Source organism: Stylophora pistillata, chromosome 4 (assembly GCF_964205215.1).
Source record: "Stylophora pistillata chromosome 4, jaStyPist1.2, whole genome shotgun sequence".
Classification (NCBI taxonomy): domain Eukaryota; kingdom Metazoa; phylum Cnidaria; class Anthozoa; order Scleractinia; family Pocilloporidae; genus Stylophora; species Stylophora pistillata.
Window position 1 is genome coordinate 17,946,541 of NC_142522.1, and position 16,000 is coordinate 17,962,540.

Genomic DNA, 16,000 nt, shown 5'->3' on the forward strand with positions numbered 1-16,000 from the left:
CTTGTTCTATCAGTTACCTTCATCTTCTTTAAGTTACCCATGTTCTACCCAGTTTACCCAAATCTACCCTAGGTAACCCATGTTCTATTACCTTTACCCCCATCTACCCTTAAATAACCATGTTCTACCACGTTAACCCTCATCTACCCTCGGTTAGCCATTTTCTACCACGTTTACCCCCATCTGCCCTTGATTAACCATGTTCTACCACGTAATCCTCATTTACCCTAGGTCAGCCATGTTCTACCACGTTCATCCTCATCTACCCTAGGTAACCCATGTTCTACCACGTTAAGCCCCATGTACCCTAGGTTACCAATGTTTTACCAAGTTCACCCACATCTACCCTAGGTTAGCCATGTTCTACCACGTTAAGTCTCATCTACCCTAGGTAAGCCATGTTGTACCACGTTAAATCTCATCTACCCTAGGTAAACCATGTTCTACCACGTTCACCCTCATCTACCCTAAGTACCCCATGTTCTACCACGTTACCCCCATCTACCCTTCATTAAACATGTTCTACCACGTTAGCCCTCGACTACCCTAATCATTCTAAGCAACATATGGCAATCTGCGGTCTTTCCTTACACTTAGGTAGCACGGAAAGCCATAAAAATCTTGAACAAAAGCTCATCTTTCAACCGGCAGTCTAAATCCCACAGGGATCAACGAACGCTTTTCATTCCACTAATTTATTCTTGTTTTCCTTGTTGCCATGTTCCCACCAATAACGGAGCTCCATTCTCTGCTTTTAAAAGTACACACAACCCACAATTCCTGTATTCGCTCCGACGAAGGGCTAACGCTTGAAACGTCAGCTTTTGTAATCGTTACGGTGGCCAATTTACCAATTCAACTTTGTTGATATATCCAAATTATTTCGTTACTCCTACCGATGCAACCCCAAACAGTTTCTTTCGCAACTATCAGCCTTTACCCTAGGTTAGCCATGTTCTACCACGTTCGCCCTAATCTACCATAGGTAACCCATGCTCTACCACGTTTACCCCCATCTACTCTTCATTAACCATGTTTTACCACCTCAACCCGATCTAGCCTAGGTTACCCATGTTCTACCAAGTTCAGCCCCATCTACCCTAGGTTAGCCATACTCTACCACGTTAACTCTTATCTACCCTAGGTTAGCCATGTTCTACTACGTTGACCCTCATCTACACAAGATAACCCATGTTCTACCACGTTTACCCATATCTACCCTTCATTAACCATCTAATACCACGTTAACCCTCATCTACCCTCGGTTAGCCATGTTCTACCGCGGTAACCCTCATCTACCCTAGGTTAACCATGTTCTGCCACGTTTACCCCCATCTACCCTTGATGAACCATGTTCTATTACGTTAACCCTCATCTACCCTAGGTTAGCCATGTTCTACCACGTTCACCCTCATCTGCCCTGGGTATCCCATGTTCTACCACGTTTACCCCTATCTACCCTACCTTAGCCATGTTCTTCCACGTTAACCCACGACTACCCTAGGTTAGCCATGCTCTACCACGATTACCCTCCTCTACCCTAGGTAACAAATGTTCTACAACGTTTACCCCCATCTACCCTTGCTTAACCATGTTCTACCACGTTAGCCCTCAACTACCCTAGGTTAGCCCTATTCTACCACGTTCACCCTCATCTATTCTAAGAAACCCATGTTTTACCACGTTTACCCCCATCTACCCTTCCTTAACCATGTTCTACCACGTTAGCCCTCAACTACCCTAAGAAAGCCATATTCTACCACGTTTACCCTCATCTTCCCCAAGAAACCCATGTTCTACCACGTTTACTCCCATCTACCCTTGATTAACCATGTTCTACCACGTAATCCTCATTTACCCTAGGTCAGCCATGTTGTACCACGTTCATCCTCATCTACCCTAGGTAACCCATGTTCTACCACGTTAAGCCCCATGTACCCTAGGTTACCCATGTTTTATCAAGTTCACCCCCATCTACCCTAGCTTAGCCATGTTATACCACGTTCAGCCTCATCTACCCTAGGTATCCCATGTTCTACCACGATTACCCCTATCTACACTACTTTAGCCATGTTCTACCACGTTTGGCCTGATCTTCCCTAGGTAACACATGTTCTCCCACGTTCACCGTCATCTACCCTAGGTCATCCATGTTCTACCACGTCCACCCTCTTCTACCCTAGGTAACCCATTTTCTACCACGTTTGCCCCCTTCTACCCTTGATTAATCATGTTCTTCCACCTTTACCCTTATCTACCCTAGGTTAGCCATGTTCTACCACGTTTACCCCCATCTACCCCATTTTAACCATATCCTACTACGTTCAGCCTCATCTACCCCACCTTAGTCATGTTCTTCCACGATAACCCTCGACTACCCTAGGTTAGCCATGTTCTACCACGTTCACCCTCGTTTACCCTAGGTAACCCATGTCCTAGCACGCTTACCCCCATCTACCCTTGCTTAACCATGTACTACTACGTTAGCCCGCAACTACCCGAGGGTAGATGAGGGTTAACGTGGTAGAACATGGTTAATCAAGGGTAGATGGGGGTAAACACGGTAGAACACGGGTTACCTAGGGTAGATGAGGGTAAACGCGGTAGAACATGGCTAACCTAGGTTAGATGAAGGTTAACGTGGTAGAACATGGCTAACTTAGGGTAGATGAGGGTTAACGTGGTAGAACATGGTTAATCAAGGGTAGACGGGGTAAGCGTGGTAGAACATGGGTTACCTAGGGTAGATGAGGGTGAACGTGGTAGAATATGGTTAATCAAGGGTAGACAGGAGCCTATCACAAGTGATGAGCTCCTGGGGTAGACAGGAGCCTATCACTTGTGATGGGCTCCTGGGGTAGATGGGGGTAAACGTGGTAGAACATGGGTTACCTAGGGTAGATGAGGGTGAACGTGGTAGAATATGGCTAACCTAGAGTAGGTGAGGGTTAACGTGGAAGAACATGTTTAACCTAGAGTAGATGGGGGTAAACTTGTTAGAACATGGCTAACCTAGGGTAGATGGGGGTAAACTGGGTAAAACATGGTTAACTTAAAGAAGATGAAGGTAACTGAGAGAACAAGGTTGGCTAGGACATATCGTGCAACATGCATGAATGGTATATTACTTAATATTAATGGATATTAGTTATTGGGACGTTATATGGACCTAAAATTAACGGTTTTTACCCTCTGACTAACTTTGTCGTGATGGTGACAGAGAAAGCCTGGGAACTGAAGCGTTGAAATCATTTCAACAACATGGCGGATTTCGATATTGGTGAATCACTTCCGACTGAAGATTCCCAGTTGCACGCCGTTATGACTTCTCAAAGAGACATTAATTCAATAAAGACTGTTGGAGGTGAAGATGTTCATAGCTCTGAAGATGGCGAGAAATCAGTCGCTGAGAACAACGATGAAGAGCGAAAACCGGCTGTACACAGAACTTTGGAAAATGGGACGAACACTTCAAGTTCAACTGATAGAGCTGAAATGAGCGAAAAGAGCATTAAAAATATTGATGAATTGAATACAAAGCAACAAAGCACTGTAGAAACACCGAAGCTGGATTCATTAGAACCTGGAGACCAGGAAAGAGTGCTTGATAATAATGTTGAAAAGAAAGAGAACTCTGCAAACGGCATACACCAAACAGAACATTCACAATCCCCAGCTGAAAGTAATATCAGTTCCAAGAATATCCAGGAAAATTCAACAAGTGATCATGAAAGTGGCAGTCACAGATCTCCAAATAGGGAGAGTAAAGCTGAATACAGGAAGATCAAAAGTGAAGTAACAGGAGAAGCAGAAACGTCCGAAAGCGAAGGAGAAGAAAAAGATACAAAGACTAGTGATCAAACTGAAGATACTTGGATGGATATACTAGGAAATGGGCTACTTCAAAAAAGGGTAATGAATACTTATTATTGTTAAGTTTCTTCTTCATGGGCAGAATTTGGTGAAACATGTGTATATGCAATATACTGTACTTGCAGACTGCAGATCCATACAATCCTGGTTCTTCACTGGTTGGCGAACAGTTGGTTCTTCTCTTTTCTTTTGCATGTGGTTAGCTCCATTTTTGTTTTCTTGCTGGCAGCTTTTATTTCATAGTGAGGTGTAAGTGGTTGGCAATACTTGTAAATGTGGCCCACTTGTGTGTTCGGGAAGGGACCTGCTAGTTGAAAACCTGGGTCAAATTCATGAGATTACTCTACCCAGATTTCCCAGATTCAATCCCTCCCCCTTCCTAAAATGAAAGAAAAACTGAAAACTTCCAAACATTACTTAGCTCCTTAACTACCAACTCCACTTAAAAGTCCTGTTCCAATATAATGTTTTTCAAAATTTTCACTCATTTTGAGTTATAGGAGCCAGTTTATTTTACTTCTCCAGTGCCAGAGATTTGACTGCTACTCTCTAACTTTTGAGGTACTCAGTGGGTCATGTAGACACACAATATGCAAATTGCGTGATGCAGGAAGTGAAGGGGTTAAGACACTCAAACATCTAACAAAGATTTCAAAACATTCCCAAATATGTACTATAAATTTTGAAGTTTGTTAAATGCCAGTCTAGTAACTGTTAAGTGAAAAGTCTTGAGCTGATAGACACATGAATTGTAGGTATAAAGCTGACCCAAGCACTTAGCACTGAAAAGTATAGGCACTATTTAAATATTGTTGCGGCGGTCAGCTTGACATGGCTACCAGCGGAGTTTGAGAAATATTTTTGTTATTATTATTATTATAAACCATTAAAATTCTGGTTTTCCCTATTGGTAATTTGGATTGTATAAAGCTTGGGTTTGGGTTTGTAGTGTTAGTTATTTCTGCTTGGTTTGACTTATTTTTTTGGTTAACTGGAGATTATACACCACTTCATTTCATCTAAATCATACTCTAAGTAGTTGTCAGAATGGTACTGTAGTGAGCTTTAAGTTAGCTTACATTTAGTGAAAAAAGTGTTGGAGGCATGGGAGTGTTCTGTGTAAGGTGATTTTAACCTAGTTTCAATACTACATGTTACTGTCTACAATTCCTTGTGTAGGTGTTGCGTGAAGGAAAGGGTCAGGATACTCGACCAGACAAAGGGCAACGTGTTATGATACAGTCAGCTGGACGTACAGAGGATGGGACAGCTGTTGACTGGAATAGCAATTTGGAGTTCATTCTTGGGGAAGGAGAGGTTATCCAAGGTATTTGAGCAATGATTATTTTGGAGATAGGTGGAGGAGTATGCTTTAAGCACAGAAACTTACCCAGGTGTCAGTCTGACAGTAGTACATTTCTGTGAACACAGCCTTATGCATCTTTCAGGAAACAATTACGCTGAAATGGCTGCAAATAATATTTAAGAGTGTCTGTGGAAAAAAAGAAAAAGCACTCACAGACAGACTTCCACCTTCTGTAGCACCCTGTCATTCATTTAAAAAATATGTGAAAATCCCAAAGACTGCTGCAATATATAGATCCAAAATGTTTAGGCTTATCTGGTAGCTCAACTTACAAGCAAATGACATTTAAAAGTGTCTGAAAAAAAAACCACTCACAGCCAAACTTCCACTTCTGTGGCACCCTGTCACCTATTTAAAAAATATGTGAAAACCCCAAACACTGCTGCAAAATATAGATCCAAAATGTTTAAGCTTAACTGTCCAAAACAGTATGAACTGTAGATTCTTAAAAAAAAACAATTTTTCAGCCTTTGACATAGGAATATCCCTTATGGAGCTGGATGAGGTGTGTGAACTTGTTACAGATGCAAGATATGCCTATGGCAAAGCAGGAAAGTATGTCTGTCCACTGATTTCTTAAATATTTCTTTGTTCATTATGACTATTTTGGTAGCCATGACCAGTGGAAATATATATTTTGGGACTAAAATTTCAACAAAAGTTACCAATTAGTGACCAACAGATTTTTTGAAAAAAAAAAAGGGAAATGAGCGAATTTACGATTGAACAAATGCCAGTAATTCTCCTGTCTGTCTCTTTTTTGCTCTCAACATTCCATAACCCCCAGATACACATTAACCTGAAATAAGCAGTGATCAAGATACAAGTTGACCTAATTTTGTTGAAATAAACTTTATTTTATATTACATGCAGCATTTAAGTCTAACCTTCAACTTTGCATTAAGAAGGTTGGTGACTAATTGTCAAGTGATTTAAGGTGCTATTTGCAATATGTTGTTGCGGGGGGGGGGGGGGGGGAGAGGGAGGTGGAAGAAGTTGACCAATTTTTTCTTATATGGCAGCCATTTGACAATCAAAGGTCGTCAAAAGGCAACTATTTGAAAGTCAAGCCTGGAGATGTCTTAATTACTGAGTTCTCCAAGGAGAATTTTGCTGATACATCAAGTCCAAGACAAAGCAAACTAAATCACTTCTAAAAAATTAGACAAACAAGATTAGCGAAAATTTGGCTTTTGACCCAATTAGCTCTTTTGTTCTGTTAGGCACAGTTTGTAATGATCAGACTGAGATCTTGAAAAAGACTTGCCTCAAGTTTGTTTCAGTAGGTTTGATTTAATGATGAAGAATGGAAGACATTGTTAGGAAAACCTGAAGTAAACTCTCAGGACTTGTTCAGTATTGGGTGGCCTCAAAAATTCTGTCATTAATCATCATTTTCGCTTCCTTCTCAGGCCTGATGCAAAACCTCCCATCCCTCCTGATGCTAAAATTACTTATGAAATACAACTCTTGTCAGTTCGAGATGGTCCTAATATCAATACCATGAGTGATAAAGAAAGAATTTCCACTGGGTATGGAATTCAAATGATTGATCTTGAAGAATGCCTTTTGTTTTTTGCTTTTACTAAGGTACTCCTTTCTTAAACTGTTCTCTTAAATATTTGTGATTGAAATAATTCAATCATGGTGCTTTTTTTTTTCATGAAATCAAGTGTTATTTTCCCTTAACCTATTTTTGAGTCTGTAGGGTGAGACTGTATTTTCCAGGTACTAGAATTACTGAACTTGAAAAAAGTTAGAGCCACTAATGCTGTTCCCTTTTTTTCCAAGGGAGAAAAAGAGAGAAATGGGAAATGATCTTTACACTGGAGGTGACTATGCTGGGGCAATCAACAGTTATCAAAGGTATACAATTTGTAAATAATTTATTGATCTTAAAGATATTTCTTGCTAATTTCATTTACCACTGTTTTAGGTGATAAATGCATTTATGTAAGGTCTGTTTAGATAACACACTTTCTTTTTTCCTAATTATTTAAGAGCCATAAAATATCTGGGATCATCCACATCTGAGGTTTGTATTTTTTCATCAATTTTTGTATCAAATAGATATCACTTAAAAAGCAGAAAATAAGAAAAAAAATTGTTTTTTCCATCAATTGATTGACCAGTGTAATGTTTTTAAGAGACTTTGAGGTGGAGTACATTTGATAGAGATATCTCTTCTGAAAGGAGTGGCTATTTTCCAACTGGTCATGTCACGTTATGACAAGCACCATACATACATGGATGTTGTGCACCATGGCTGGGTCTTAATCACCCAGCAGCCTTTTTTATTAATATAAAATTCTCCTCAATACCTTTTTACAAATCCAACTGGCCAAGATAACTCATATTTTGCAGGAAGTTCAAAGCTTGAGGGTGAAATGTTGGAATAACATGGCTGCTGCCCAGCTAAAGGTAACAGTTTCTTACTGAAAGTACCATTCACCTGACGTTTAGACCACGCTAACTTTGAATTTATTCGCACATCATATGGTAACAATGATCATTATTTTCTAGATTAAGGCTTATTCTGCGGCAGAGAAATCTTGTTCTCAGGTATTACAAGTTGATCCTGACAATGTCAAGGCTCTGTTTAGGAAAGGCAAGGTAAACACTCCAATTAATTCCCAGCTGTGCCATAGTTTCCTTGTCTCTATAATAATATGATGATATTGATAGATGTGTATTAATCCCAACAGGTTTTAGCGTCCAGTGGAGACACAGACCAAGCCTTAGGCTTTATTAAGAAAGCAGGTCAGCTGGATCCAAGTAATCCAGTAAGTTACCCAGTTTGTGTTAAAGAGAGTTTAGGAAAGTCTGTTGTCACCCATTAAAAGTTACTTATGGGACAGGGAGACACTTACTGGACTTTCTTGTGTGTGAACAATTTTCATGAAATAGTGTTGACTTTCTATCTTCTGGCGGTTTCTATTGCGTGATCCTGGACGGTCACGAGAGCCAGCTTTTTTCAGCGTGTTGTACCTTTAAAAAAGAAACTTGCTCCTACATTCTTTCTGTTAGCTGCAAATGGAGAATTATTAATTCCATGTGACAAAATTTCGGGCAAACCACAGGCGAAAAACAGGGGAAAGTGAACAGGGGTGGGGGAGGGTGGCGTTGCCTTGTCTTGCCTTGTCTTGCCTTGACTCCAACATAAAGGCATACTGAACCATATCACCTCAAATTTACTCTGAATTTCTCCGAAACTGGTCCCTTTCAAGAGGCATATTTCGGTGGTCTTTGAGAGTGCAACGTTTATTTTTCAGACAATAAAGAAAGAACTCAATCGACTAAAACAACTACTGGCTTCGGAAAAAGAAAGCGAAAGAAGTATGTACCGACGAATGGTCGGAGATCTAACCAGAAGAGGAAGTAAGAAAAACAACCGATCGGTATGTATTGCATTCTGTGATCATTTACTGCTGCCCCATATTGTATTAGGATATCCAGTTTTCTGCTAAACTTTCAATGAGGTTAAAACTGTGCTGAAGCGCGAGCGAACTAACTAGTATTTATTTCCATATTTGGTTCCATCCTGGGAACGAAATAAAGCGCGGTGCGCGGGTTTGATGGACCCCTCTCCCAAGGCCCCTTCGGATAAACCTCCTGTTTAATCATGTGGGTTCTTGCCGCGGTCCCCGTAGATACCTAAAAAAAAAAAAAAAAACAGAGAAAGGCGGCGAGACTTTATTTGTCGAAAAAAAAAAAAGGAATAGAAAAGAATACTTCTTCGAGTTAATAAGTTCCTTATGATCAATTGAAGTCGAGCGATCTTGAAGCTCTTGCGAACTGTTAGAAGTTGTAGTTTTCTGTTTTTGTTTTTCAGTTTCTCGGATGGCAGCTTGTTTTTGGAGCTACAGTTGTCGCCCTGGGTGGAATTCTTATGGCTATTTATCTTACCAAGCACTGAGCAGTTGCTTCACAAGTCTCCAAGTTATGTGTTTAGATGTTTTCAGATAAGTAATAAAAGGCAGTAAGAAGTCGGCTGCGTTATAGATTTATTAGTTCCGCTGCATTTAAACCGTCATGTGACGTACAGCTATGAATATGCATACTGATGTAACAGTGTAAAGGGTTAAACGTGACATTGCTCCTTGAATTATTTTGAACGCTCGCCAGGAGACCTGCTGTGATATTATAGTTTTGAAAATATTCATGTAAAAGTCGTGGATTACATGTTTGTTGGCTGATAGATTGATGTCAGTTTTGAACAAGGCGGATTTTGTAAGCGAGCAACTGAATTCTAGATATGTTAAACAATAAAAAGATACACTACAAAGAAAACACGATTTTTTGGGGTTATTTCTTAGTCGTGGTATTACTATTTCATTATCTTATCATTAAGTAGCGAAAACACTGACTAATACTTCAATCACTGCAGTAAATGGTTTGAACCCGGGGGTAACATGTGAAGGTGTAGTCTGATCGTCCGGGTGAGTGTAGACCTGAGAAGGACTGTTGTCGGTGGCAGTGACTGACGTTTCGACAACCTGTGAGGAAGTCATCATCAGAGTCAAGTGAATGATTGTTGTCAGTAGAATGTTCTTATTCCAGTTCTTGTGAAATGATCGGTTGGTTTTGCCGTGATGTTATTGGCTGTAAGACTCAAGTGGCGTAAGTCGGTCGTGATTGGTCTGTTTCGATCTGTCGGTAAAGTTAACGACCGAAAAAGAACGACCTAACTTTACCGACAGATCGAAACAGACCAATCACGACCGACTTACGCCACTTGAGTCTTACAGCCAATAACATCACGGCAAAACCAACCGATCATTTCACACGAACTGGAATAAGAACATTCTACTGACAACAATCATTCACTTGACTCTGATGATGACTTCTGCACAGGTTGTCGAAACGTCAGTCACTACCACCGACAACAGTCCTTCTCAGGACTACACTCACCCGGACGATCAGACTACACCTTCACACTTCAATCACTGTAAATGGGTGAAAGTGGAGGGTTATTTACTTACCTGTTTTCCAGATGGGCGTCATGAACGGGTCTACAAGGGGAACGAGTGACTCACCGATATTAAAACTTTCTGAACGTGAGAATCTTGGAGATAGTCTCCGGCGAACCCTAGTGCGGTATAGAGGAGATTGGTTATGCTTATTATTTTGAGCGGGCTCTTTATAACCCTGTTAGGATTCCTATAGCGGTTTGAGTGACACTAGTATTGGGAGCAGTAAATGATCGTGAGTTCGACTTTTCGCCGTGTTTCGCTACGATTTTATCATCCGTGAGCTAAGCGCCCCTTTTATGTAAAGTAAATGATTCGCTTGACTCTGATGTTCTGTTTATAGTGACTAGACTGTTAGGAACCTTTTTCAGAACAAAAGCATGTGGTCTGTCTTCAAAGAGGTAGTATTCCAACCAATCAACTCGTAATTATCATGAGAGCTCAGAGTCTGCTGAGTAAAAACCACTCCTGACTATTGGCGACTTAGTTTTATTTCCACAGATGTTTCACCCGACTATCATGTCCGTCTGGTAATTGATTTCTTTTAACCGAGAGTTTCTTTGCATGATAGACGGTTGATTTCCCAGACCTTGTGATTTTGTTGTTTTGCTCAATAATTTTCTCGTTTTCATCACTTTGAAAGTGTCTTTATGAACGCCTCTCGATGGATGGAAAGTGTTCGGCAGTTAGCGCGGGAGACAATAAGAAACAGTGCCTGTTTGAAAGCGTATTTGGTATGGTTGAAGTAATTTACTGTAGTTATAGATTTTCCTTGACCGCAAGAGCCACTGCGGCAGTGGTTAAACACTTGGCCGCCCATTCAGCTTGCAGCTCGATTGTTTTTCGAGGTTCTAATCTGCAACGCAATCAAAAAACGTTTTCTTCTGGGCGGGCTTTGGCAGATTTCTCAGTTAGGATCTAGCTTAAATAAACCATATGGTTCAGATTTCATGTTTTATTCATTCCCACAAAACTACGTGGAAAGAAAATCCAATTCCGTTTTTGCTGCCCCGAAAGAAGTTTGATTGTTCTGACAAAATTTAATTTCACAATTTCACAACGAAGAAAAAAGCAATTTCTTTCGTGTACTCTTTAAATGCAAACATATATTCTGGGTGTATTATTTTATAAGCTTTTCTGAATTAAACAAGAAAGACAACTCTAAGCTGTTGAATAGAACAACATGTAATATATCTTGATATCTGGTTTGACATTATCTGGTTTGGAACTGGAGCAGAGACAACTTTCAATCTAATTTGGTTATGGAAGTTTATGGTTCAAACGTTTAATAAGAATCAGTGTCAAGCCCTACTGATGCTTATGAACATCTTGAATGAAATTTATGATTTTTCACTTAAGTACAGCGTTTACAATGTTTTCATTTTTCTAAATCACTAAGAAGCTTGTAATTTTTGTAAGTGGGACTGTGTAGCGTCAAAAAAATTATTATTTCAGTAATTCCGAAATTACATTTATTATCGTCAAGTGAGATTCCTTAGATTGAAAGAGAATTAACTTGATTGGGTGAAGTGCGAGGAAAAAGATTTGCTCTGTAATCGAGCAACAAAGGCTGCGGATGTCGTGTTCGGCCAATAGAAAAACGCAAATAGACAGCGTCTAACGAATGAGGTATGCGATAAACTATTTTAATGTCGTGTTGTTTAAAGTAACAATTTCAAAATATATTTAGGAACCGAACACTCGGGATTCCTAAAAATACTTTTGAAAAAGACGCTAGCCGGCGTTTTCTTCAGAGAAGCTTGTAGTTCTCAGGTTGGACTTCAAAACATGACCGACGAAGAAAGGATACATCTGGTCTCTCAAAAAGCGTGTGAAGGCGAGGAGTCTGCTAAACAAGCAGGTGCAGATGGCGCGGAATCCTCTGACGCCGAAACCGCTTTCGAAGATGTTCCAGTGTACATTACATGTCCATATTGCCATGAAAAAATTGTCACTCGTACCAGTTTCAAATCTGGAAAATATACCTACTGGACCTCGGCCTGTCTGTGCATATTTCAGTAAGTATGGATTAGCATTTCGTTCCAAATATTTTTTGTTTCTGATGTATGACTGACTCTTGAAGAACATTCATTCTCTGTGGTTGAAAATATCGCTGTGAATATAATTGTTCCGAGACTTGCATGTATTCAAAACAAGGGTATCGAAGCTAATTTTTCGTCCGTGTTTCAAGGAGACGGACGGACTTTTTTTCAATGAAAATGAAGCCGAACAGATTATTTATATAAATCAGAAACAAAGTTTATCAGTAGAATTTTAGTCAGCTATCGCGATTTGAAGTGAACTTTACATAGGAACAATCTCGGATCAAAAGTCAGTAAAAAATAGGTTTGGGTCTTTGTTTTCATCTAAAATGATATACAGTACATTTAATTTCAGACTTCACCTATTTTAATTCGAATCAAACAGAGTTGTTTTGCAAACTGTCTGCCGTATATACAATAAATAGTACTGATTTAATTTATCTAATGCAGATGAGTCGCTTTTCGCACGGCTTTGGATTTAGCTACAATAGTCAGCTTTACTGAGGTGCCTGATTCGTAAAACTCGGTATAAACATGATCGCCCTTTATCAATTATTGCGCGAACGCCACGCGCTCTAAAACGAATATTTCTCTCACGAGAACCAATCATTTGATCGCGAACTTAGCGTGAAATGTTTCAGTTATGTAGATAAGTTGTCAAAACATTCTTTTCATATAATAATCGCGCCATAAAGGAGGTGACACCTCATGCTGATATGATACAGAACAAACTTTTGTTGCTAATCAGGTTCACTTGATCAGTTTCTCCACCTGCTGAATTCTTTTTTTTTTTTTTCATTTGTGTATTTATTCTTCGACCGGCTAAGACGCGAGGATTACGGAGAAACTACAAGCGACGCCGTTCTTATTTGCCTGCCCAAAATGCATTTTTCACGTTTTACAAGTCGTCTTTTTTTAACAGTTTAGAACTTGAAAATTTGACTCGTGTTGCACTACCTTTCGTTAATGTTAGAGTACCAACAACGTGTTAAGAGCTTTTGAGCTTTTCAAAGTGCATCTAATAAAAAGGAATCCTTGAATACTTGAAAAAGTCACTTGTTATGGAATGGATTCCCGAGAAACTTCAAACCTTGAATTTCATGGGAATAAAGAAAGAAAGATGATTTCTTAGGTGGTATAAAAACGTTTTATCTCATCAAATCTCATCTTATCCATTTTTTTTAATTTAATTTTTTATTTCAAATTCATTTTTATTCTTGTTTTTAAAGGTTGATTCTAGGCCAGACAAAAAAAAGACCTTGACCTTGTGTCTGATGCATTTGAATTTGGCGGAGTCACGTCAACTTTTCTAACAAATGACGCGTTTGTTTTGTTGACTCTCCTTGTATGGTATATCGCATGCCAGATGAAATACATTTTTTTGCGGATCCCCGTTAATTTCAAAGCATTAATTTACCAATAGAAAATCCCTCTTGTGGCCAGCATTTCATATTCTGGATTCTGTTTAGTTGATCTCATGCATTTGCCACATCGAGTAACAGACCTTAATTTGTAGTGAATAACTAAATCAATGTTTATTAGCTCCACAAAAAGCCTATCACGCTAAACAATAAAAATCGCCGTGATCGTAGCCAGGAAGCAAAATAGTTGTACTATCGTTCTTTGAAATTTCTCTTATTCCTTTTGTTCCTATGATTTCTCATCAACGACCTAAGCTTTTCACGCGCAAATATTTTTCTTATTTTTCCCCCCTGTTTCAGTAAAATAAAAGCAAACGTATCGCCCCAGCGTGATTTCGAATATTTAAACTTGTAATTTTACATTCCAGGTGTTACTGTTGTATGTGGATACCCTTTATAATGGACGGGCTCAAGAATGTAGTTCACACTTGCCCAAAGTGTGGTGAAAAGATTAGTGAATACAGTCGCTTTAGAGTCGATCGAATATGGAACAAAAAGAAGAAACACAGGCAAGCGCAGCATAATTACACCAGAGGATAACGTAATACGATGGACATGCTGTGGCTCAACTCAACTATTTGGTTCTGCTGTGGTCACTGAGTCAGAGAGGATAAGGAACAAGGACAAGTTGGTGTGGTCGATATCGTTCTAACGTTCGGGAATAAAAAAAACTTATGCACAAATGAAGAATCTTTGGCTCATGAATTTACTCGTAACAACTAAGAGGCTGTCTCGATCCAAACTAGCACTCTTTACAATCTAAAAAGGAGATCATCAGTCTTGATTCAACTCAAAAAATGTTGGTTATATATTTTTCAGTCATTTCAAAGGAGCAGCTTTTGAACTTAGACAAATTTAAATTATGAGACCTAACAAAGACTGAGCCAATTTAGCGATTTTTTTGCTATGAAAAAAAATGTTTGGGTTGAAATTTGGGTAATAATTTCGTCACCTCGGACCGTATCGAAACCCTCCTGGTGAAGTCGAGATGAATTTACTAAGCGTTTGTATAGTTAATTCAATAAATATGAAAACAAACCAGTTTGTTTTTGGTTAATTCTTGGACCTTAGGCAAGAGACAGTGAGAGGGCGAGGGGAGGGGGGCGAGGGGATGGGGTGGGGAGAGGCTCTCGAAGTAGTTTTCAACTAACCCTCATGTAACCTTCTCCATTGAATTTCAAAAATACCACCTTTTCCAGATTGTAAGGAGACATCTTAATTTTTTTAAAATCTATTGTGGTTCTTAAAATGATGAAATTTGTGAAACTTTGTCAAACTTATGTAGTGGACACTTGTAGGAAGTAACGCACAGATTTACTGGAAACTTACCGAGCGAATACAACAACAACGAAAGCTTGATACGAGCTCCAATTACATTGACATAGGTAGCAGCCTATAGTTCAAACCTTAGTGATCATACCATATCCTATTTATAAATCGGACGACTTAAGAATAACAAGGTAATCAGCGGAACGTTCTGAGGTATATTAGAACATTCCTCCATAACTTATACCATGAAACTTCCATTCAAAGGACACCCTTTGGAACAGGGTAAGTGTCCCCTGAATAGAAGTTTGGCTGGTGGTTGTTACTAATTAATTAACAAAATATCAGATTAATATCTTCATCATTATTGTTATTATTATCATTAACTTCATTCTGGTTTGGAATCCGGTGGACAGTGTTACTTCAAGCAGCATATGTTGTACAAAAAACTATGTTTCACAAATTGCTCAATCCCCAATCCTCAAAATAGACTGATTTGAGTCATTCAGGTAGGCACGAGTTATGGGGCACTTGGTAAATTTTGCGAACAGAAACAACTTGTTTCGAACATGAACTGAACAACTATTAGCTAAAATTCTGTTCATCCATACAAAGTAGTTAGTCTGAGACAGAAAATCTGTAGTGATGTCAGATTGGTTTTGCACGTAGACACGAGTTAGCGGTTAAAACCAACCTTGGAACCCCCCAAAAGTTCATTTTCTCGTGAATATAAATGTTCCTTTAATAGAGGTACACATACAAAGGTTAATTGAACATTTTCGGGGACAGGTGTTGTTTCTGCGGAATGGTGGCGTCCCCTGAACGGGTGTGTCGCATAGCTGAGGTTCCACTTTTAAATACAGTATTTGAAAGGAAAGGCTAAATGGTTCTCACTTCCACGAAACTGAAAGCGCTCTGTACCCGTGGGACTTGTGGAGCTGTTTACCGGCAGATTTCTTCACTTTTCTTTATTAGTTATTCATTTTTCTATTTATTTTGTTTCGAAATTCAAAGCCTTGAGCCTTGTTAAGTTTCGATAAGTTACCCAGACATGACACGCGT

At 39.3% G+C, this 16,000-nt stretch overlaps 2 protein-coding genes across 2 annotated transcripts; both read left to right on the top strand.

The window, feature by feature from the left end:
- Window positions 1–3,223: 3,223 nt before the first annotated feature.
- LOC111325926 (peptidyl-prolyl cis-trans isomerase FKBP8) lies at window positions 3,224–9,229 on the top strand. Its single transcript, XM_022929849.2, has 11 exons — window positions 3,224–3,912; window positions 5,053–5,200; window positions 5,707–5,794; window positions 6,652–6,771; window positions 7,031–7,105; window positions 7,241–7,274; window positions 7,604–7,660; window positions 7,763–7,852; window positions 7,945–8,022; window positions 8,512–8,637; window positions 9,072–9,229. Exons 1-11 carry the CDS (start codon window positions 3,262–3,264, stop codon window positions 9,153–9,155), a joined length of 1,551 nt encoding a protein of 516 aa, XP_022785584.2. The 5' UTR covers window positions 3,224–3,261; the 3' UTR covers window positions 9,156–9,229.
- A 975-nt stretch (window positions 9,230–10,204) lies between these two features.
- On the top strand, window positions 10,205–14,704 carry LOC111325786 (LITAF domain-containing protein). The gene is made up of 2 exons (XM_022929680.2): window positions 10,205–12,227; window positions 14,041–14,704. Exons 1-2 carry the CDS (start codon window positions 11,998–12,000, stop codon window positions 14,210–14,212), a joined length of 402 nt encoding a protein of 133 aa, XP_022785415.1. The 5' UTR covers window positions 10,205–11,997; the 3' UTR covers window positions 14,213–14,704.
- Window positions 14,705–16,000: the final 1,296 nt, after the last annotated feature.